The 24887-nt window shown below is 37.8% G+C and overlaps 1 protein-coding gene across 17 annotated transcripts in view; it reads right to left on the bottom strand.

Annotated features, from left to right (window-relative positions):
* Positions 1 to 24887, bottom strand: part of DST (dystonin) — a 309801-nt gene that overhangs the window by 75381 nt on the left and 209533 nt on the right. For all 17 annotated transcript variants that reach the window (XM_049819450.1, XM_049819456.1, XM_049819454.1 and 14 more), the window contains 14 exons: positions 23553 to 24098; positions 20956 to 21132; positions 18171 to 18294; positions 16682 to 16890; positions 16066 to 16383; positions 15722 to 15888; positions 15020 to 15176; positions 14628 to 14754; positions 11973 to 12035; positions 10733 to 10968; positions 8904 to 9033; positions 7136 to 7335; positions 5215 to 5710; positions 2767 to 4241 (listed from right to left, as the gene is read on the bottom strand). In XM_049819450.1, the coding sequence (XP_049675407.1) occupies positions 2767 to 4241; positions 5215 to 5710; positions 7136 to 7335; positions 8904 to 9033; positions 10733 to 10968; positions 11973 to 12035; positions 14628 to 14754; positions 15020 to 15176; positions 15722 to 15888; positions 16066 to 16383; positions 16682 to 16890; positions 18171 to 18294; positions 20956 to 21132; positions 23553 to 24098 (4425 nt within the window). The remainder of the gene's footprint in view (positions 1 to 2766; positions 4242 to 5214; positions 5711 to 7135; positions 7336 to 8903; positions 9034 to 10732; positions 10969 to 11972; positions 12036 to 14627; positions 14755 to 15019; positions 15177 to 15721; positions 15889 to 16065; positions 16384 to 16681; positions 16891 to 18170; positions 18295 to 20955; positions 21133 to 23552; positions 24099 to 24887) is intronic.

Raw genomic sequence — 24887 nt, 5'->3', positions numbered from 1 at the left:
CATTTACAGAAAGCAAATTTTATATCTGCATTGTAAATCAATTTAACACTATATACTGACTGGAATAAGTAGATTACAAAGCTGGAATATAAATAAAACAAGTTTGTATATGTATACATATATTTTTTTATATCTATATTTTTATATAGATATAAAAAAATAAAACTCAAAGCCTGTTTGTTTTTGGGTTTTTTTGGTTTTTTTTTTTTAAAATAACTATGCATTTTAATGTCATGCCAAGAAGATGCACAAAGCTCTAACTTTTTGTACATAACAATTGGTCGAACCACAAGAACCACCTCTGGTCCATTAGACGAGATCCTTCCCTGAAGAGAGTGAAGATTTCGCGTGAATAAATCTATCCACCAAAGAACAACTCTTTTGCTTTACTCATGAGGAATAGAATTTGATTGTACTTGACCACAGAAACTTAAGCCATAAGGAGCTAGACTGTGGTTTTGTGGCCATAGCCACATTTTCAGGTTGCGTGTGTTTGCGTACGTGCAAATACACTGAGAGTAGAGAAAGATTTGTGGAAGCCAGCCTCCCTACAGTTTGCTGCCTCAGGTAAAATTGCCCTCTGGAAGGGTAAAGAGTATGAACAGGTACATTACCTACTGTAATTTTGCTGTGCCTCAGTAGCACTCACACTGAATATTAGGAGAGTAATTGTTGATCCTGACCCTCCTGCAACCAGCATCCCTTTGCTACCTACCACCCTCACCTTGTAAAATTTCACATTCTGGTCTTCCTATTTTCTTTCTGCAAAGCTCCCCACTCTGCTGCTTTATTCCTGCATTTGCTTTTCACTTGTCTAAACAACTGCACCTTTTCATCATTTTTCACCTCCTGTTTAATGGCATTGTGTTTTCACTCGTAAGCAAAAGCATGGCCTGAAATAGTTGCTTTGAGCAAAACACATTTCTAAGCTTATAAATATCTAATATAAACACAATTCTGGAGTAGGCTTCTGGATATAATAAACATACTGCTATCACTATTTTCCTTTATGCCTCTCCAGGTTTTTTGGTCTTTTTACCATACAAGCTCTTCGGTTGCAGGGACATTATTTCCCCACAGGTCTGCACAGACCAGAGGAGGCTCTTGCTCCTGAATTGCACAATTGCTGTGTCTTGTCCACTGCCCTGATGAAGTACAACACTAAGACAACACACAGGGAATTGTATTCTTCTACTGTCTGCTCATCAGGCTGCTTCCCCCTAAAAACACTGTTCTTTGTAGCAAAAAAAAAAAAAAAAAAAAAAAAAAAGAAATAAAAATATATATAGTAACAAAGACCTGAAGCTGCACCTAATGTTTGAAAATGCAAGAAATGTGGTAAAGTCAGAGATGACAAATTGGCTACAACCGAAATCCTGTACAGTCAGCGTAAGCAAGAGCAATCACAGCAGGAGCTTTTCCTATTTTCTGATATCCAAAGTGTTTTACTAGCCATATACAAAGAAAAGCTATTTGTTTCTCTTTTAAATTGAGATTGACTTGTTAGGACAGACTGGCATACAATTTTAATCCTCCCAATCTAATGGAATCTCCTCATAATATAACTGTTCAAGATTTTTGTCTCTATTTATGCCTTCTGAAAGATAATCAAAACTCACAGTAACGTGCGTCCAAAATTCCCAGATTAAAGTTTTCAGTTTTAGTTTTCCTTTCTAATACCGCTTAGTTCAAACAAGCAAAATGCACCCTCTGTTGGGCCAAGCATGTAATGACTTCTTTCCAAGGTCATCTTTTTAACAGCACGGTTTATCAAATCCTGTTACTAAAGTTTGTTTTTGTGATTAACTGCAACTAACGTACAAGTCAAACATTTGAATCAATATTAGACTGAAATGATACCAAACCAGCACAGAATATCCAGTGCTACTATATAGCCATTAGGAAATTTATGATGTCTTTTTGAACACTGCTTACATCTGTAGGATTTATAAATCTTTCCAGCGAGCACTGGAAATTAATTTATTGTAACCTAAACCAAGCCAGTATCTGTACTTCATTTCAGCATCAAAGCACAATTAACACCCACTATCACTGCAATATATTTTTTTGAGCTGGACAAGGATTGCTAACTGGCATCTTTAAAAAGCTACCTACAGAAGCTCCAAAGGGCATTTTGGATAAGGATGCTACAGTAAACCCCCAATATAAAAGGGGTCTTGCTTTACTTGATTTCTTCTTACTAGGATGCTTCTAGGTAAGGGTGGGATTCAGTGAGGTAAACCTGGCCAGTGTATCAGAACAGAAAACAGCAAAACATAAGGTCTTAAACCTACATATGCTGAAGCCTATACCCATGTGAAAACACCTGAACTACTCAGATGAGCAAAATTAATTATGAGCTGGTATGTGAACACTGGAGTCTAAAACTCACACCACAGTGAAGAAGAAAGTTTGTGCAATACATAAACATCAGAATAGATACAAAACGCAGTTCTCAAAAACAGAAGAGGTACACAGATCGCATAAGGAAACAAGATAGTGAAGAGAGGAGAAGAGGGAACTGGGGTGCAGGAACTGTGAGCTGGGATGCAAAGTTATCAATGTCTGCCAAGCCATAGCAAAGGAAGGCTTCTCTGGAGCATGAGAAGATACCCTATTTAAAACAGATAAAAGCATACAGATAGAACTGACTGCTGTGAAACAAGACTCCTCCAAGGTCTGCACTTAACCAATCCCTGTCACGATATTTAATAAAATTGCATTGTGGTAAAATACTTTATAGTAGTAAGAAAGAAATCTTCCTACCTTGAACGTATTCAGCTGCTGATTAATAGTCTCTGTTTCCATTCCAACAGGACCTTGTGACTCTTCATGTTCTTCAGCTCTCCCAAGCAGACTGGAAAATTCTTTTAGCTTACTGTAAAAGTCCTCAACACGGCTAAAAGTACCCTCCACTTGATCTTCCCTGGCTTTTGCTCTGTCTAGTAGCTTGTTGCACTGTTTATTTAAAGCTTCCAAGTCTCTTTTTATACCAACAAGATCAGGAGAAGCTTCAGCTTCTGTGGCTAGCATAATTTTACAGTTTTTATTAGCATTTTCATTATTCATGATAAGATCCTCCAGCTTTTTCAGGAAACCTTTTATGTCCTCTCTCTGTGACTGCAGTACCTTGAGATCTCTCCCCACTGGAGCCATGCTATCAAGTTCATCGTCAAACTCTGCAAACTGAGAGAACATCTCTCGGATGCTGTTTTGGAAATGGCCGATTCCCTGAAGTTTTGTCTCTAAGAATGAGCACCTATCTTCAACCTGCTGGTTCACTGCAGTGTATTCTCGCTCCAAAGATTCAGCTTGGAGCAAAAGGTCAGAAACACCTGCTGAATCAGAAGCTTCTATCACCAGGTCTTGGGCAAGCTTTTTTGCTAAATCAACATGAGGCCTTAAAGCCTGCAAAGCTTTCTGCTGGGCCTGCATCATCGTCAGGTGTTTGTTACTGAATGACTGAGGTCCAAGTGAGTCATGAGCTTCCAGATGCTCTCTGGCACTTTTAAGCTGTCTTTCAGTTTCCCTGGATGATTCCTGAAACTGTTTCAGCCTTTGTGCCATATTCTCCAAACACTCTCTCTTCTTATGTAATTGTTCTGTGACCACATACACTTTCTGATTCAACACCTTAGTTTCTTCTTGAACGATTTCTTTATCTGTTTGACTTGCACTGAGCAAACTCTCAGCAGTATTATTTAACAGTTCCACCATCCCATGGTGTTTATCCAGGTCTTTCTGCCAGGCCCTCACCTGAACAATAGAATTCTCTATTTCAACGGGGTTTATGCCAACTTTTAATTCACACAGGTTGCTTTGGCACTTCTCTATCCATGGCTGCAGATTTTCTACATGCTGCTTGTATTTGAGTGCTTTCTCCAGACAATCTGTTAATTTATCTTGCCTTTCTTTTACCTGCTTATTCATTTCATCCCAGTTACTTCTGAGTGTGGCAATTTGGGATTGTAATGCTGCCTTGTCAGCTCCTTGAGTCTTCTGTAAGATACTTTCTCCTTCTGCAACAATTCTTTCATATGAACAAATCTGATCGGTCATGGTCTTCTTAAAATCTTTCTGTTCTTCAATTAGTGATTGCAAGGCATCAAGTTTGGCTGATACAGGACGAGCCTGGTTCAGCTCTTCTTTCTTTTTGCCTAGCCAGGCTTGAAAGTCCTTAGACATTTGCTGGAACTGATGAGAAGTGGCATATGCTGATTGAAGCTGCTGAACATGGTTATCTACAAAAGAGAAGACAGCACAGAGGTTCATTATCAGAACCTGCTAGTATTCGGTGAAAAAATAATAATTAATATTGATTCTATTATGAATGATCATTAATGTAAGGAAAGCTGGTCCTTAGTATGTTGTGTTTGACTGGAACTGAACCAAATCAACCAAGTTTCTTGCAAGGGACAGACTTGTGCCTGTACTACAGCAGAACAGTGAAGGCATCTGGACATGAATCAAATAAGGTGAGCTTAGCCAATCTGTGTCTACACGAATCCCATTCAGGCCGATTTCAGGGGTAAAAAAACACAGTCATGTTTCATGGTGTTATGAAGTATAAGCACAGGGAATATTAAATCATCTAGTCTAATAATGTCTAACTCATGGCCTGCAGGCAATATGTGTTCTTAGGGAGATCTTTTAAAGTTCCTCATGACCCAAAGAAATTAAAAAGTTAAAACTGAGGCTATTAGGGAGAACAAAGTATGATACTGCTTGCAGTATATTACTTGCTCAGTTGTTGTTCACAGGGTAAGGGAAGGCTGCAGACTACCAGCCCCCTTCTGTCACAGGCAGTTTTATGCAATTTCCACTGTGTTTCACCAAGCCTTTAGCTGGTGCTTGCCTAAAAATTCCAATTTTGGCTTACACTCTGCACCTACGCAGTTAGGTAGCTCAATGAACAGTATTCCTCTTTTGGTATTCTAATTCAGTGAAGATGCACCTGAAGCAAAAGATGAGAAAAGCAGCCCTGCTACAGTGCTTCAGATTCTCTCCTAAACTACTTACTAGACATCCCAAGTATTGTTTTTACCTTTTCAAGGTTTGGGCACTCTCCTAAATTCTAATGTACAACTGCCTGGGGGTTGGACTTGATAGAACTGGCATTAGACTCAGCTCATTCAACATCTCAATAAAGACAAAAGAGACTATGATGCTTTACTTTATGCCTTAGTTACTATTTTTCTTTAAATAAATACTAACCTGATTTTTGCTCAATATCCTTAAACAATTTTAAGATGCCATCTAATTGTCTCGTAAGTTCTGCTTTCAAATACTCTTCTCCAACCAGTACTGACAGCTGTTCACAAAGAGCTTGAGCTGCATTTATATTCTTCGTTTCCTGTTCTATTTCCTCCTTCATTTCTCTAGCAATTTCCAGTTGTTGTTTCACAGCATCAGGTTGTGTACTCACAGCCTGGCTGCTGCTTAGTTTACTATCCCATGCACTTAGTTTATCAGATAGACTTCTGAGTAGACTTTGATACTCCGTGCTTTTCACAATGGCTTGGTCAATTCGGTCACATCTGTTCCTCAGCTGGCCAGTTAGACTGTCCCATTTTTGTGCCACAGCTGCCAGTTGCTCTTTTACAATTTCATGGGAGGGTGGGTGTTCACCAGGTCTCATCAGAATCCCTTCACCAGCCACAGTTAACTGCTCGTATTGTGGCTTTCTGGTGTCAAACTCTTTGAGCAGAATCTGGGAACAAAGGAAATTTTAAAAAGCATTTACCTCATGAAAAAAAGAAGCAAAGTGCTTCTGACAAAAGCAAAGTAGAATTTGTTGTAGCTAAGTTCTCTTATTGAGTAACCAATTTCCAAGTTTAAAAGCCAGTGAAATAGTTGCATCTTCTACACATAAACTGTGTTGTTTCCAAGCATTTACATCAAAGAACTAGAAAAAATGAGGTTCATTTACATATCATCTAATGGAAATTCAATCAGCAGATACAAGTAAACAATGAAATCTGTTAATACTACAGTAATTAAGTAACAGTAACAAGTAAAATAATCGCTGTTTAGGTTCAAGCAGTGTCTTCTTTCCTAGACAGTTTCCATATCTGTCTTAAGATAGAACTTCAAAGAAGGTGTATTCTCACATAATATTGCAATGTATTATTATGGCACAGAGAATATTTGGATAATTCACAAAATGACTGAATATGTACTGTAAGACTTTTATAGTTTATATCACCGGTTCCCAGTATTTTTTTTTTTTTTTTTTTTTGACAGTAAGTCACAGTGCTTGCACAAGAAGGGACAGATATCATGGTTTTACTTTACAAAAGATTCCAAACCCTTTCAAGTCAATTGGGTTTAACTTTTAAGGACTGCTATGTGATAAATGATAGTCTTATGCCAGCTGTCTAGATTTCTGAAGCACTTACAAAACAATATTAAGTCATTTTCACATAGTATTAGAACATAGTTCATGTTTTAAATACTTAGTTTTAATGAATATTGATATGCAAGCTTCAATAATATTTTTGCAAAATAAAAAATTTATTTCTCATCACAGTTTAAAATAACTGGCAGCAATAGAAATGTTTGAAATTAAAATTTCTCGTTTCTGCAACCTTGATTTAACTTTTGTTTCTTTTGCCTGCAGTTTGCTCTATTTCTGTAGGTAAACTACTCCACTTTTTCATTATTTCTTCTGTCTTTCACACTCTTGGCCCTGTATCTATTCACAGTAAAGCATTTCACTTGCCTTCATATTTTTATTATCTACTGGCACAGCCAAGTGAATAAATCTCAAAAAGCTAGTTCTACAGCATAGACTGTATATGAGGATTGACCATAAAATGTTACATATACACTGAAATTAATAAAACTTTAAAGGAACATTTTCATTTGACTACAGAGATACCCATGTTCAAACAAAAGAATGTATCAGAGGATCAGTATCTCCTCAACTTTTTTTTCCTTTAGCTGTTCTGATCTCTTTTCAGTCTTGTAATGTCTTCTTATGTAGTCAAGTATGACTTAAGCTGATACTTGCTGATAAGCAAATGTAAATGCTCATACTAACTGTGCTGTACTCTATCTAGATGCAAAATACTACTTTGCTAATAGCAAAAAGCAGAGGAAACTTAAATCAGTAACGCATGTTGGCACTACTCACCTGAACCTGTTGCTTTTGTGTATTCAGCATATTAGGATCAATTGACAGTGGTCCCAGCACGCTGACCATTAGCTCCTTTTCTACAAGCCAGTGCTTTAGCTGAGCTTCTGCTGTCTGGAACTGGGTCAGGTAATTTGAGGACTCCTCCAGTTTTTGTTGTCTCTCAGATGTAACTTGATTGAGCTCTTTCCATTTGGAATCTAACAATGATAATGTTAACATATTGCATGCACCTTCTAGCAGATTGGCTGTCAGACAGCAGGCTATATATGAATCATAAACAGAGCTCTCTCATAAGGCTTCTTGCTGATTAACTCCAGATGCCTTATTGCAGTGACTCGGCAAATACATCTTTTAACAGTCAGATCCATTTACACTTGGATGAAGGTCTGCAGTTTAGCACAGCCATGTGCGGAATTTTTAGAGCAATGAATATACAACACGTAATAAAATTGGATTAGAATATTACTAAATGAAATACCACCAAGTTCAGGCTTCAGCCTCAAATGATGTAAAAGCCAAAGGGCTGTACTCAGTTATAACTTAGGTGCCTGATTTAGATACAAATCTTCCTGCTTATTCACTAAAAAGAAACAGATACCTTTCCAAGGCTGAGCAGAAGCCCTAATTTAGGCTAATCTGAACAGCCCTCTGAAGGAGCACACCTCTTTCAAATGTCTGTATTAAGAGCCTGTGGAGATTTGCCTCATTTAGACATCTAAAGCAGGTACCTAATGACAGGCAATGAGAATACTCCTGCACACAGGTATTTCAAAAGTGCTGTGTGAGCTTAGGTTCACACGTAGGCCAATCTATGGTCTCTTCCACTTGTAGCAAGTGGCTTCCAATGCAGCCATGGAGTCTTACGATCTTGTAACTTCTCCCTTCCCTCTGTGATACTGTCAGTGCTTGCTCAGTCAGCTCTGATATTTTGCTAACTCTCCTTGTCCCTGAATTTAATCCATGTTTTCTCAGTTTCTTTTGCCACTTCGCTGTCTTTGAACTCTGCTCATTCTGTATTAATTCCCTTTCAACACTACTCAAGTTCTCTCGGAGACCTTACCTGCTACTTAAACTTTTCAGAGTTTCACTTACAAACAGGACAGATCAGAAAAATTCTCATCTTTAAAACTACTGTTGGTGTAGCTATAGAAATTCCTAGCACTATGAAGCAAGATTGACCTATGATTTATTTAAAATATGACAATCCTAAGAAGAACTTTCAAAAGCTCATGACAATTATGCACTACAGTATCTCAAAATCTATTGTACACATATGGTCCAATTTTTTTTGACAAAATTTACGGAGTCAGTTTTAGAAAATGTCAAAAAGCCATCAAAACCACAAAATGACAAAAGCCACTAATGCATGGGAAAAAACATGCAGAAGAGCATTACCAACAACTCAAACTGTTCTTTACATGAAATTAGAATTAACTTAATTTATTTTGTAAGAAGAACAACATATTTATCTGGAGCAGTAACTGACCAGTCAGGTTTTAGCTGCACACTGTGAAAAAGATAAAGCCCTCTGAAACAGGGAGTCAAGCTATAGCCTCTCTCAATTGCCCTGATACAAATTCAAAGCCCATGGACATCAGTGGAATTGTTCTAGACCTACACTCTTATAAAGGGAGTTATTTCCATAGAATTTAAGGGGTAAGAGAGAACAAGATATTAAAAATACCAGTGATTGCTAACATTAAAAGCCTCATAATAAAACAACTTCCAAATCAGTCTGAGCTGTAATACAGCTTTACTTAAGTACCTATTTTATCCAACATATGTCTCCACTTGGGTGCCTCAGGAGAGTCGGGGTTCTTCTCCAATAGCTCTGTCACTTTGTCCTTTAGTTCCTGCACTTTATTTGCACTTTGCTTTAATTCAGTTTCAAAAAGCTGCAAATTCAAGTAATAATAAAAAAAAAAAAAAAAAAAAAAAAGAGAGACTAAAGAAGAACGGTAAAGTATAAAGTTTGAAGTCCATAATACTGAGATGCCAAGCATGAAGATAAGCAATAAATATCTAACACTTACATACTGTTTTTCTGCTATGAATCTCAAAACACTTTGTAATGGCATATATTGCTGGTAATTTTTTTTTTTTTTTAAGAGATAACCTGACAGATTTAATCTATATTAATAATAACCATTGTTGTTTAATTTGAACAGTGAAGAACTAGAAGAATTCAGATAAATAAGATCCACTAGGTCCCATCATATTCACATACTCTTGGAATCTGTTCTTGTATAGAAGGCAAATTGACTAACGCGCAGTACAGTTCACAGCAGAAATAACCCAGCTAGCACCAACAGAGAGGAGAGTGGTGTGGCCTCATTTACCTCAATGGAAGTCCTGCTATCACAGATAGACTGCTTCTTCTAGATCATCTGGAACTATAGTTTAAAGAGCACCACAGCTTAAAGTGTAGATGTAGCAGGAGACTGACATGTCCCAGCAATTCCTAATTCATGCTGTTCTTACAGACAGAAGTGAACAGTCCTTATATGCCTGGCAAAGGGCTCTTGCATGAATATTCTAAGTAACAAAGCTTGCCCCGTGGAGCTGCATTTTAAATACCCCAAACCCACTAACATAAAACACTGAATAAACTATGCTTGATTTAGAACTTTTAGTAAAAGGTCCAACTGCATCAGAAGGATGACTCTTGCCTGAGCACTCAGCTCAGTTTTCCAACTATCTGTGAATACTCTTCTGTTACTACACTGGGGGTAAGATGGTCATGTTAGCTTTGCACATTCTCTGTTAAAAAATAAGGAGCTAGTTTTCTTCCACATTTAGTCTGAGTTTTAGGACTGAATGTTATCCAAGTCCGAGCTAAGTTAGTAGCTGTTTAGATTAAGTTTTAAGGGTGACCCGCCAAATATAAAAGAAGAACCTCAGGTGAATCAAATTCTGTCCTTGTTTATCCACAATCACAGGCAAGGAAAGAATTTCCCCTATGCATTACATTTCCCTTTATAGATGAACCTTTATACGTGTAAATATTGTCCTTCATTGCTAGAGAAGCATACGTCTCCAATGCTTAAACACGACAGAAACTTACTGCTGATTCAGTAGTTTTCTCAAATCAATTAAAAAGCGGGGAGGAGACTGTTGTGTAGCTATATAACTTAACAAGCATGACATGGCTGCTGAAGAGAAACACTGCCTTGGAATAGACATAAGCCGCTGCAGCTGTAGAGACCAGGGGGGGTCTGTGGAGTATCAGTGAACCAGCAGCTGCAGAAACAGCTTTTGGATAGATACAGCCCTTCAGACCTTACAAGCAATCCAGTATATATCTCTAAACCACTAAGGAGATCAAAAAAGTTTATTGCATAATCAGTATAGCCTCACCTATTTAAACTGGCCACCAAAATTTTTATTTTCTGACCTGCACAACTCCTCTCTGACACAGTGCTCCTTTTACTCCACTGACATAGTTTGCCAGATTTGCTCTAAGCCTGACTAGCATGCATACTAAGATCATTTAAATACTCTCTGCAACATTAAGCTAGGCTGAGCTATCAGTTGTTCAAACAGAATTTACCCAATAACTGCAAGAAAGAGTATTTTTTTGAAGGCACAAAGTACCTTATGTTGCTCAACTTGGGCTTTAACTGCTTCACTATCAGTTGGAGCAGCTTCCCAGTCTGATGCAGTTTTGTCCATTTTCTGCAGCCACTGCATCATTGAGGTTGATTCTTCCTGAATATTCTGCATTTTTGAAAGCATACTTTCTAGTTCTGAAATCTTCTCCTTCAATAAAACTCCCAAATCTTCGTAACTGTGATTTACATCAGACATGGCTTGTTGAACAGTTGTCAGTTCTGTAAAAGGAGAGATGCACAGAGATTATGTTATAGGTTGCAAGCCCTTCAAACAATAGACTTCAAGAACTTCTAAACAGTATTCAGAGTTACCATAGATAGAAGTCCCCCAAATAAGAAGTTGCTGAATGTGTTATGAATTATTTCCAATTCACTCTAAATGTGGTAACTCTACATCTGAATGACCTAATGTAAGGTTCTATTCACAAGAGCTTCTCATTTCACAGAAATCTTTACTTTTAATACACACGGGTACACAAATACCTTTCAATCTTTCTACCCATTGTTATTTTAGTATTTTAAGCAACAATTCCGTGACAAAAAGTTGAACATACTGGACTACAGTTCAGTTACTCACATGAGAGCCTAACATTACTGCAACAGTATTTTGGTCACATTGATGTACCGTTATAAACGTGTTTTATCACTGAGGGAGCACAGCAGGCAAAATGTGTACTAAGAAGACTATAGTTTACCAGACAGACACTGCAGACTTGGGATGTAGGTACATGGCTATCCATAAGCACATATAAAGTGGCTGTGTAAGTTCCTTTGTTTCTTTAAAGGGGTTGGTCACATACAGTGATACAAACATATGTAAAATGGGTGTCTTTGTATATGTATGTTTGTGTTTGTGTGTGTTGTGAATGCTGGTGGGTGTTAAAAGTTTCAAACCACATACATGTGCATTAGAATTTTCTCAAAAGCCATGTGTTATATTAAAATAGCTATCCCTGTATACATTTATAGAATTACATACTGATTCAGAAAACACTGCCAGATTTGTTCTGTCTTCAAAGAAAATACTGAAGGTAGGTATTTTTACAATTAATTTTAGTATCATGTCCATGTCAATATAGTTGCCTTACGCGATGATGATGTGAAATTTCAGTCCAGTAGTGACTGCTACAAGCAGATTTATGTACAACATTTAAAAAATACTTACATATTTAACAGTAATTGGCAAGTACGTTTCTTTATCACATCCTGAAATTTTTACTGACCTTTATTTTTCAGGAAATCCTGAATTCCTGGAGGTCCTCCTTCACCATTTAACATTGTGCCACCTGTGGATCAGGGAAGATGAAGTCCCATGCTTATCAGGGCTTTTTCCCACCAAAACCCCAGCGCTGCATTTCCTCTTCAAAACAGCATGATACATAGCTCTCATTATATCATTACAGAAATATCTGAATGCTAACCTTGTAATAGCAAGTACTTTATTTAAACTTTAAATATTTTAAGGTTGTTTTATGTTTTAAGCTTCTCCAGCCAGCTAGTACCACAAGTGGTACCACATATGCACAGCATATGCATAGCGGGTCTGTGTGCACATGGATGCACACATGCATGATGCATAAGCAGTCCTAGCACTCACAATATTATGCTAAATAAACGACTATAGTGGACAAAGGTCTATGCCCTAGCTATGAGGCTTACTCACATCCATATGGCTAACATCACTTCCTTCCTCTCCCCAAAAGGAATCTGTTCCCTACCGCCTACTGAGAACACGGTTTTACCCAGCCATGTCTGGGTATGGCCTGGGAGAGGGCTCGCTGGCAAACGCAGAGACTCTGAGGAGAGCACTAAACATTAAACAGCAAAGGAGCCCAGAGCGGTCATTGCAGACACCGCAACCAAAGGCGCTGCTTACTCAGGACACCTTTACCCACCAGGGAAGTGGCTGAGTCACCATCCCTGAAAGTATTTAAAAGACGTGTAGATGTGGCACTTAGGGACATGGGTGCTGGACTTGGCAGTGTTAGGTTAACAGTTTTACTTGATGATCTTAAGGGTCTTTTCCAACCTAAATGACTCTACGATTTAGCAGCACCATACCTCTGCACAAAAAGCTCTTGATACCAACTGGATGGATCCCCCTCCCTATCTTGTCATGAGCGAGACTTTAAGCATGTGCTCCATGACAGGGATTGCAATGTGGAGTCCTTACTGTTACACCTGAAGTCCTTACTGCCGCTTGGAGGCAGCCACTCACCCAGGCAGCCCTACTAATTAAACATAATTTCAAAGCCTCTGTAACCAGGGCTACATGGGCTTTGTAAAATGTTGTCAGAACACAGAGCTGGGGCATGTGGTCAAGCCACAGAGAACTGTGAGGAGAATCCCTTCCCACTCTCCTGAACATACATATTCCCAGATGAGCAATTAACAGAGAAAGATTAGCGGTTGCCTTGGAAAAGGCTATGCATCCACCCCACAGTACCAGCTGGGCAGTGAGGACCACATTAGTGGCAGCTGGAGGATGGCAAGAGAAAACAAACAGATAAGAGAAGTCACAGGCCCCAGCCAGAACGTTGTAAATCTTCATGCTCTATTAGCTGGACTCTGGTATTTATAACTGTGATTAAGTGATACACAGTACAGCTCTTGTCTAAGAGGGTGAATAGTGTAGTCTGGAGGATTACAGCTGCTCTTATACACTAGTTATTTAATTTTTTTTCTATCTGCATGCATAGGAGTAGAGAAAGGGCAGAAGAAGGAGCCCAAATATCCCATATAAGGTTCCAAAATGTTCTTTGAAAGATTTTTATTTAAAATTCAAACAAGAATGAAACCAGAGGCAGCTACTACAAAGAGATGTGAGAAAGAAAGTGTTCTACTCTTGCCAAATAGGTATCCTCTGGCTGTCCCCATGCTCCCAGTCCTTTGCAGATGACCAATGCAGGCCAACACACTTGAATTTATTTCCATACCTAGTCAGTTCAAGAACTGACTAAAAATGTGCTTATGGCCATTAAAACACCCTAGGTACCACATGCCTTGAACTATGGCTTGAATGATACTTAGCAGAATTACTTGTTTCTGTAAAGCAAATTAACATTTAAACACTAGAGTACAGAAAATCATGGAAACAGATTTGCTGTCTTTAAAATCAGATTACTGGTAAAAAGGATTTAGCTGAAGCTCCAGACTGGAAAGACATTTTGGCCCAGGAGAGTCATGCTGGGATTTGGAGTTGATTCTCTTCCATGCTGTTATTTCAACTAAAATATTGACCAGCATTAATTATGCTATCATATTGGGATGAGTAGGTTTGCCTAGGCTCACTTTTTAGATAAACCACGTCCTCATCATCCTTCTAACAAAAAAACTCTGTGACTCTGCAAGCCTTTATTTGTTTGCTTGGCATCACACAGAATAGCCTTGTGGCCACTGAAGAGGTATCTCTGTGGCAGCAAAGGTGTGCAGGAACATCAGTGTTTGCAAAAGCAGGGTTTGTATTTGTCCTACTTGCAGACTTGGTGGCTGGGTGAAGCACTGAACACCAATCAAAGTCAGTTTCTCATTATCAGAAGCTTTCTGGGGTGAGGTGAAGGCAACTATGATCCTGTTCATTTTGTTCATTATCTGGGAATTACATACTGAAGTAACAGCTTTAGGACCTGTTAATCATCTACATCAAAACACTTTAACACTATTTTGACAGCGTAAAGCAATCAGAATGTGCACTGAATTACTACAGCAGTTAAGTCAGTTTAAATGAGAGTCACGGCAAACAATGGTCAGAACAGACATACCTGACTTCTCACAAGCAATTCAGAAAACTAATCCAAGGGTGAAATATTTTAATTTTTGTCTTAAATGTTTTAAAAATTCCTGAAGTATTAGGCTTACCTGATTATACAAATGCATACCTGATTTTGCAACTGCTCTCAGTTTGGCAGGAGAAGTCACAGCAGTAATTAGATTACACAGCAACGTTCCTTGGTTATTCATTTTCTGCAGTTCAGGTGCTTTTAATGTCCATTCATCTTTTAAATTCTGGTTAAGAAAGACAGTCATTTGTTCGTTACAAAACTGATTTCAGACCTAAAAGATTCAGTGTAGAAAAAGGAACAACCTTGCTACTTGGGAATCCCCTGCAGTATATCCAAACATGCAAAGGAAATAGGAATGTAAATGCAGACTGCAAGCTCCCTAGTCCCAATTACTGTGACTGCTCACACCTTTAGTCTGTACTTTTATGCTACTAACAGATGCCCTATTTACTTCAGCCATATTTCACTCCTTCTCTACAATGTCTTACCAATGTATCTTCCAAAGGTTTCTTTAACTCCTCTGTATTCAGAGAGGGTTGTGCTGCTGGAATTCGTTCTATTGTTTCTTTTATCCATTTCTTCAATGATTCTACAAGAAGCTCAAAAGTATCCATTTGTTTCTGACAAGATGATACATCCTCTTCTCTAGACAATTAAAGACAATTAAAGGAATGTCAGTATTCCTTCTAGTAATTAAACCAACACTTATTATCAATACAGTATTGCTATTCCTAAATTCAAAGAGTCACAAAAACTAATTTTATGGATATGAGCAGAATGTGGAAAATCTAGTCTTGCTGTACAGGTAACTTATATGGAAGCTCTAATAATTTCTCCAGTTTTCCTTTGCAGCCTGGTTCCAAATGGTACTCTAAAGCAATTTGCACAAGCATCAATTTATATTCTATCAGAGAAGGGAGAAGCAGAGTTTGCTTAGAACTGACAGGACTCCTGGGAGTGTCAAAAAATTTGAAAAGTCACTTGCCTTTACAGCCCACATTAGAGCTCTTGAACCAGACAGACTAACTACAGACGCATTTCCAAATAGAATCTCTTTTTTAAAATAAAAAATGTCTCTACTCTGTGGTTAACTGCAATCTCTTGAGATCGCATGAAAGAGGATAGCAGTCATCACCACGTTCACACTGTATTATTAGCCAAAGCAGAAACACTTTAATTATTCAACTTACTTTTCCTTTACAGTCTCCTCTACCTCTCTGAATTTCTTTGACAAAGCATTTACTTTTTCTAATACCAATGCTTTATCTCCAGGAAGAGCATGGAATGAAAGTTCTTCAAGAAGCTGCTGCAAAACTTCCAGATCCTTCTTATGTTGTGCCAATTCTACACTAGCTTCCTGCAAAATAGGGTTACATTCTTCATATTAGGCTTTACAATCACTTGTTCAAAATTAAATTCTTGATTTTAGCTAACCGACCAAAGTTGGGAAACAAGCATGCCTTATTTATTGTTCAATCACTTAGATGAGTTAGACTAGAAATGCACAATATATACAAATGGAATGGTACAGTACCTGTATATACTGAGACACTTCACTAACATCCTTTCTTGGTGCCTCCGTCTCACTGAGGGCCTGGTTTTTCTCATCTAGAAATGACTGAAGTTTTTCTGAAAGACCTTCAAATAACTCCACTTTGGTCTTCAACTCCTCCATTTTCATAAGCTTCTCTTTATGCTTGTTACCTGCTTCAGAAAACCGTCCTGCAAGTTCACTCATTTTAGCTTGCAGTGTGGATGCGGTGGATGGATCTGCTGTTTCCGTGAACTTCTTCACTTTTTCATTCATAGTGTTTATACTGCTTTGGCGACCCATGATGTCTTGTTCTAGCATCTGAAAAAAAGCAAGAATTATTTCTTACAGCAATACATATACAATATATAGTATTGCTTATAACTAAATTTTAAGAAGTGGAACTGATCCACCGTATGAAGCAACAAATCAGTACAGGTAGACCATCAGCGTAGATCTATTTCAGCTACAAAAATCCTTATGTGCAGTTTCACTTCACGCAACAGTCCTCTTTATTAAGTATTTTGAATCCATTAAAGGTGCCAAACTAAGATTTTAATTCTTTCTTGAAATCTGAATTATCAAAAAAATGTTTCTTCTTTCAGAGAATGCTACTTACAATGCTTTTACTAATAATATCCTGAATAGCAGCAGAATTCAAAGGCACTTGATCTTGTTCTTCAAGACTCTTTTCAACTCCTTCCATCCAATCCAGCATTTCATCCAAACCATCCTGCACACTTAGGGATCGTGTCAGAGTTATTTGGAGCTTCTCATTCCTTTCATTCACAGACTTGGATAAATTGTCATACCTCTCCACAATATCATCTGATAAAGAGAAAATATATTTCAATTTTTTCCTTGAGCCAAACTAAGCTTTTAACTCATTTTACCAGTTCTCACCAGGTGAGTGTGAGTCAAAATTGCCTACATCAGAACGAAGCAAAACCATCAGTTTTATTCAGTAAAAACACACAAGTAAAATCTTCAAATAGAGCCAAGAAGCCCCCAGGATGAGGGAAATGAGGGAGCAGCTTACAGCTGTACTCCCCAGCTTTCAGAAGCTGGTTCCCATGCAGCTCTAGCTTATGACAGCTGTTGACTCTTCCCAAGAAATAAAATAGCAGATATTAAGTTCTTCTACAATTATGTCTCTTATGTTATTGTTAGAGCTGAAAGGTTCTTCCAGATGGTTCTTCATTAGACCCTCAACACATTCGAGATAAGCCTCTGAAAGTTAGTTACAAGTTCCAGGTTCCTCCCATGGAGTTTCATCACCCACTCCAAAGAGGCAAGCCCACAGTTGTTTTATTTTGTTGCTCTGCAAGTTACTTATGGGATTCCAGTAAAAGATAGTTATGTGATACACAGAGAGAGTCTTCAAACTTCAGACAGTGGTGAATGTCATGCTGTGCTACTTCTCACAACTGACAGGAAAGAGTATTGGGTGTAGGTGGTAAGGTTTTGGAAGCGGCAAGGGTTTTGGCCTCTGTGAGAAGATGCCAGGGACTGCCCCATGCAGACACAGACAGTTCCAGCCAGCTCCAACTGACCCACCACAGGGCACAGCAGAGCCCCTCAGCCAAGCTGGTGGTGCCTCTGGGAAAACATATGTAAGAAAGGGGAAAACGCTGCCTGGGACTGAAAAGTAAAGGAAAAGAAAGTGTGAAAAACAGCCCTGCAGACATCAAGGTCAGACAAGAAAGAGGAGGAAGAGGTGCTCCAGGCGCTGGAGCAGAGACCTTCAGATAGCTGGAGTCATGTTCCTTGAACATGAACATGCTCGTTTCCACGGGAGAATTTATGATCCTCAGCAAATCACCACCTCTGTTTAGCATGCCCATCTGCAATGTGGGAATTAAACACAATCCCTATTTCTGAAAAAAAAAAAAGTCAAAAATCAAATGACAGCTTTTAAGTGAAAAGCATATGGATCAACATACGAGACAGAAAAACAATGAAGTTACTGTGCTGTAATAGCTTATGACTTAACAAAACATGGACTTGCACAGTGACACAAAAATGTGGAAACTGTATTTTGTCTCTTTCGGTACCTGCATGCAGCCACAAGCGATAAAAAGAGGTATTAAGAAAAGTAAACATTTTACCCAGTGTTTTCTGAATCTCATCTTTGTCTTGTGTTAACTCTCGCCTTGTATCCAATAACACTTCAGCAGCTTTTTTCAGTTTTTCTACAGCAATTTGGTGGTTAGACACTTGTCCCTGAAGAACCTGTAAAATTCCACAATGATCAGTTACGCTTTTCAATACAGCTAATAGTTACACGTGCAAGTCTTGAGATATGTCACACAACCTAAACTTAGTGCTGGGGATAAACTAACTAAATTTGTGACCTCTCCTTAAGAAAAATCTTCACCAGTGGCTGTGACAGCTGTTGACCTTCTTCTGGCCCTTGTTTTAGTTTCTTCACCTTCTTTTTTATCTTCTGTTATACAATACTTCTCTGACTCAACTGATTTCTTGCATGTAAATTCAAAATGTGTCTTTTGATTAACTGTTTTTAAAGTCCACTTGTACAGACTCAATACCACCCAAAAGAAAAATATGTTTATTTTCCAACTCGGCACCAGAGAACAATTCAGGGGGAAAAACATGCAGTCATCAGCAGTAGTTACACATTCACCATCAGTTTCATTGACAAAGGATCAGGCTGACATTGTGGTGTAAACAGGAACAGCTTGAAACAATATCATGGCGTTCACAGTTGAGGAACCTCCTGGAGCTCGTGTCACTGAATTTTGCCTAAGTTTGTCCATCTAACCAAGGAACACAGGTTTAGAGACTTGCCCAGCCATGACTTGCTCCAGAGTCAACAGAGAAAGACAGGAAGGCTGAATCAACTTCTGAAAGTGGCTTTCGCTCTCCAGTGTATAAAAGTACTTTAGGGTGAATAGTCTTTAAATTATTTCAGGCCTCTGTGCTACTATATATGATATATGTGTGTTTTGATTCACTTGAACTTTATACAAGTCCAAAATGTAGGGACTGCTCATTTATTTTTTGATACACACTATCTCAATGAACAGATGACTCAAAAAGTAATCCTATCCGCCCTACCAGGACAAAGAAGTCATGTCAGTGCATTCAGCACTGGTATCCAGAGCACACAGTATGCCAGAACATAGTATGTCTTGCTGACCCACTTGACACAATAAAACTCAGATAGACCTGAAGAGGAATTTTCCTTACACTAAAGAAATATAGTGGGTGGGGCGGGGAAGAAAAAAAGACGTACCAGAAAAACTTGTATGCTGACAGAAAGCAAGCAAGCTGATGCCAGAGGCACTGAAGAATATTCTGAAGAACAGTTAATCCCCATAAAAAGATTAGACCCCACCATGCTGCTAAGGTCTGTGTCTAGCTGGATTATCAGCTGCATGTGTTGGCTACAAGGGACAGCTTTAACTTGCAACACCTGACTTCTTCAAAAATACTCTTTGTTTTGCTTTCATTAATTGGCTTGCTTTCTTCAGCCTCCTTATTTTTCTCTTCCTTTGAATCTTTTGACACATTGTACCCCCTCCTTTCTTTCCAGCTCATATTCATTGAGTGCTCTTTTGTGTGGCAAGTAATCCATGTAGGCGTTTTATAAAAGAACCCCAGTACTCACTCCTTTTGTATTACTTGCATGAAAATTGGCATTATACAGAACATAATTTGTTTTGGCATAAGGAACAAAAAGTTTAAATGAAGCCTCAATTTGTAATTGGTGTTACTCCTACTTTTCTAGTGCATGGAAGCACAAACGTACCTAAAATGTTCCACTGTTAGGAGTTCAAAATTTACACTTTTAATTTTGCTGTCTTAAAACATCGCTGTGATTTGCCTCCTCTGATGTGTCACACACCAAAGTGCTGGGCAATTCCAGTAGCAGATTTGAAAGATACCATGTGGTAAAGGTAACTACTACTCAAGCTGATGTAAGGGAAATGCTTAAAAACATGTAATTTCTAAGAGCTGTTGACTATCATTTGTCAATAGTAAACATATCAGACCTCCACTAATACCCCTCATAGCACAGACAAAACAGCGAGGAAATGCACAACCAATAACCTTGCTCACTGAAAAATAATCTTGCATATTAGTTATAGTATAGATGACTGAATGTTTATGAAAATATAAGACTCAGTTCAAAGATGACAGACTGTATGAGACTTTATATAATTCACCTTATACTTGGGTTCCTAAAGCCTCCTGTAAACCTATATTTTACGCAGCTAACCTGAGTTTTATCTTCACAATCTTCATCACTAACCTGTCTTGCCTCTACTAGGACTTACATAAACTTGTGAGTTACTCCCTCAGTGGCGGAAAAAAAAAAAAACAACAAAAGAAAAACAAAATACTGCAACCCAAATTATGTTATATTCGCTTTCTGCAGGGCAGTACTAGATCCAACTGAAGCAGGGAAACAGACTAGTCACATCACACTGCTTATCCAGTATGATGCCTTTCATAATGCAGTAACACACAAATGTGAACAGAAAAAAACAAGAGTCACAGACAACAAACATCAAATGGTCTCTGTCAGGAGCTTAGTCCAAAGCCCTCCTCTGATAGCAAACCATAATCGCTAAATCCTTTCTTAGTTCAAAAACTTTCTAGATTTCACCCTATCATTTGCTAAGTGCTATGAAACCCATCGTGCTTTCACCACTGCTAATGGCATCTTGGTCCCCCATTCTTTTTCACTCTAGTGCTTTGCAGGTAACACTCTGGATAGCTGAATTTCAGAACTATTAAAGTTGCATGCCCACGTGCAAGGCAAGAATTTGGCCTGCAGCCACTTGGATTATATTGTTATCCTGGTTTTCAGACAAAAAAAGTACTTCCTTTTAGGACAAAAGTAATTCTGCTTTTTAAACCTTTCACCTTGGTTTCTTCTAGTTGTCTCTGGAGATTTTTGGGATCCACTGCGATTGGCTCTGATAGTTGTTTGTTCACAGCTATTTCAGAAGCCTGGAGACCTGAAAGAAGTCCAGATGAGGCATCTTCATAATGCTGGTATTTATCCACCAAGTCTTTAAGGTTATTTCCAAGGATGCTACACTGAAAGAGTAGAAAACAAACAAGAAAATACCCAGGCATTAAACTGTGTGCTGCATTTCATACCAATCTCAAGGTCATACTTTCCTTCCTGAAGTACTGCATGATTTTTTTCCTGATATCATTCTACTGTCTAACTCATTTCTGAACTAAGGCATGACAGCTGGACAGGCTATGCAGGTCTTCCCAGTCTGTGCTCCTCAAGCGTGATTTAGGATCAATTCACTGATGCAGGTGGGAAACTGGAATCTAACCCATTGTACTAGAATAGGAAAAGGTTTAGGAATACTTTTGATCCATCAACGTAAAGATTCTTTATCAGCACTCTGACACCAAAAATGTAGCCAGCGGAAGCAAGAAATTTTCCAAAAAATCAGAAGATATGTGTATGTTCATAAAAATACAGACAGCAGAGTATTGCTTTCATAAATACCTTATCTGCACAGTGAATCCAAAGTGATATGGCTTTGTATTGCACATATGCTTTGGTTTGGTCACTTAAGAATGTCATCTGACCAAAGATCCTATTAAGTCTTATATGTTATCATGCCCCCAAATGTATACAGTGCATTGTCACATAAAAAGGTCAGTGGAACTCTTCCAGACTTTTTGGAGATGATTTCACAAACAAAATCAATTACTTGATTGTATCAAGTAATAATATTTATAAAGAGTTACTGTAAATATTTATATTCTGAACCTTCCATACGCTGTATTGTAGTATTTACACATGGTACTTGGGCTCCATCCAGTGGGCAAACATAGAATGCACTCATTTACATAAGCAGTTAACTAAGAACAGACATATTAAGATACCTTCAACATGTAAGCGTATGAAGTCTCGTGTGTGTGTGAATAAATATATTAAAAAAATGAAGGCAATACAAATATTTATTAAAAGCAAGAAGCTTTTACAAAAGGCAAAAAGGTTACTACAAACCCATTTATAACTTGGAAAATCTCACTTAGAAATTGGGGAAGATCTTTCAAGACTTGATTTAATAAGAAAAGTCTACTTTGCTCTGCATATTTATGGTCAAATATTTAGAGCATGTCTATTATGTCTGTGCTAAATATATATATATGGAAAGGATTGAACTGGCAAGCTGACAAATCTGAGACCACAAATCAAGCTGCTGGCATAGGATTTTTATGTGCATAGAACTAAGCTCTCTGAAAAGTTTCTGATGAAATCTTTGCATTCACACTCAAACTAATCCAATAAATCAACTGGAGGAAATCTAACCTGTTAATACAAGCTTTTAGCTTCACTGTTCATACAAGTTAAGCTGGAAAATGAAATGAGCTTCTGTAAGTGGAGAGCCTTCTTCACAAACTGAGAGAACAGGCTTTACACTGTTTTTGTAATCAAGTAATCAAATCCATGTCTTTACAGAATTTACATTTCTGAGCAAGAAAACGTTAAAGAGATGAAAATTCCCAAAGATGGCAACTGCTGCAGACCAACACTGTATCAGGGGACACTGAAGCTCTACTAAGGAGTCTGAACCGATGATCTTAGAAAATTATGAAAAGGCATAGGCAAAGGATACTGACAATAACTGTCTCTTACATGGTTCAATTAATAATTACCTCAAAAGTTTACAATTCCAGAATATTATCAATATTGAACACCACTTTACTGTTTTTTTGAAAACAGCTGGAAAGTTGGCATGCAAGACCCGTTGGTGATGTTTGTCTAGTTCTACCAGTCAGATTGCAGAAGTGAACCTGGCACAGAGAACTGGATTATCTTCCCTCTCTAAGGTACATGGAGGGTTTTGCACTGCTAATTGCCCATTAGTTAGACACTGATCTCAGATTGTTAAGGATAAAATTTTTATTTGGCAGAGTAGTGGAAAAGAATTGCTATCCTCAAATCATTGCGTCCTTGCATTCTTAGTGCTGACAGCAAAGGTCCCATTGGGACAAACTATTTCAGGATACGAATAAAATTGAAATTTTCAATGTTAATTTTGGCATAGGCTCACTCTTTCTATATTCATTTCATTAGTAGGAAGCCAAGTAAATAAGCAGGTGTGGGAAATAATGCAAGGAACATAAAGAAATGTTATCCATCTAAAAGTATTAGAAGTTCTTTCCACCCCAAAATGTTACTCAGACATCCTGTACTGTCATAAACTCAAAGAGTTTTTTTTAAGGCTGGAAAGAACAATGAAGAAATCTGGTCTTACTTCTCCTTTATAACACAAGGTAGAAAATTTCATCCATACAGATCTTAAATAGTCTGGCACTTAACTAAAGCAGATCTTCTAGAAAAGCATCTTGTTCTGTTATCTAACTTTAAGAAACAAAGAATTTGCAACTTCCCACAGTATTTGTTTCATCAGCTAACCCCTTTTTATACAAACTACCAAATCAATTATCATAGTCTTACCTACTCAGTATAAGTAAAAACTTACCTTAGTATAGAGAGATTTGAAACGATCTGAAGCACTATCCAGTTTATTTTGTACTTCAGCATATGTAGCTGAAGTATCGACACCATCTTTGTCAACCTTCACACCATCTCTTTTGCTACATGACCTCGCAGCATCTAAAACTCTTTGGCCAGAAATTGTAATATACCGTAAATCACCTTTATGAGATATAACATCTTCTGAAAAACTCTTTTGCCTTTTCAGTTTGACCATAACACCACTGAAGTCAGAAGCACCTGCCTCCAAATTATCAAGTTCTTGTTCTGCTTGCTGCAGCCAGGTTTCAAATTCACTATAATCTGCCTCAAATTTCTCAAGTTCTTCTCTTAGAGAATGAGTTAATTTCATTTTCCGTTCTGACTCAGCTAAAGCAGTCTCATACTGAGCCTTCAGCTCTTTCATGTTCCTTTGCATCTTGTCTTTTTCTTCAGGGGAAAGGTAGTGTCCTTGTTTCTCAAGCAGTGCCTGAGCAGACTGTGTTGCTATTATGACCGCCTGCTGCTGTGAAATAATTTTCTCATGTTGAGCCTACAAGAAAAAAAAAGAATAAATTATGACCAGCACCTTCTCAGATGGTTCCTTAGAAACAATGAGTAAAATAAAGTCCATCAAAATGATAAAAAGCTTTTCTAATTTTTGTATTATTTATTTAAAAAACATTCTGTTAGTAATTTAAGTGACAGCATGACTCCTGGTCATCATACTTCTATGCAGTTTCAAAATTTTATGAAACGTCCAATGGTAATTTTAGCCAGATATGCAGGCCACAACCAAATGAGTCTTCAAATATCACTGGAACTTGGAAATACTAGGGTATATTCATCACACAAACACTTCCCCATGTACTTCTAAAAGACACCTCTGTATAGTAAAACTAGACATTATCAATCTCTTTAATTTTTTCCTAATAAAAATTATTTGCATATTAATTAACATTTAGGCTAGCATGCTTAGTGTAATCAAAATTTTCCTAATTCCCTGACTGAAAATAGGATTTATCAAATAAAGCATTCAAAGGGAGTCAACTTTCCAGACCAAAATGGTTCCATTTCCTGGTACATATATTGTAGCTACCATTTCAGACAAACAGACCAAAAGGAGTGAAAGCATCAAATATTAAAAAGCATAGAGATACTTTCTTCTTACATTGAGTGAACAAACATTATTATCCAATTTTTTAAATTTCATTTTTCAATTTCAAGAGCAGTGCTTCTTATCAAATATACTTGGTCATAAAATAGGTCCTTCTGACATTAAAAATCGAGACACATTCTATGCATGTAAATTGTTTGAATCTCATAAAAAAATAGTTAAGTC

The sequence above is a fragment of the Accipiter gentilis genome, chromosome 16, assembly GCF_929443795.1.
Source record: "Accipiter gentilis chromosome 16, bAccGen1.1, whole genome shotgun sequence".
Lineage (NCBI taxonomy): Eukaryota > Metazoa > Chordata > Aves > Accipitriformes > Accipitridae > Astur > Astur gentilis.
This window is presented reverse-complemented; position numbering and strand designations above follow the sequence as displayed.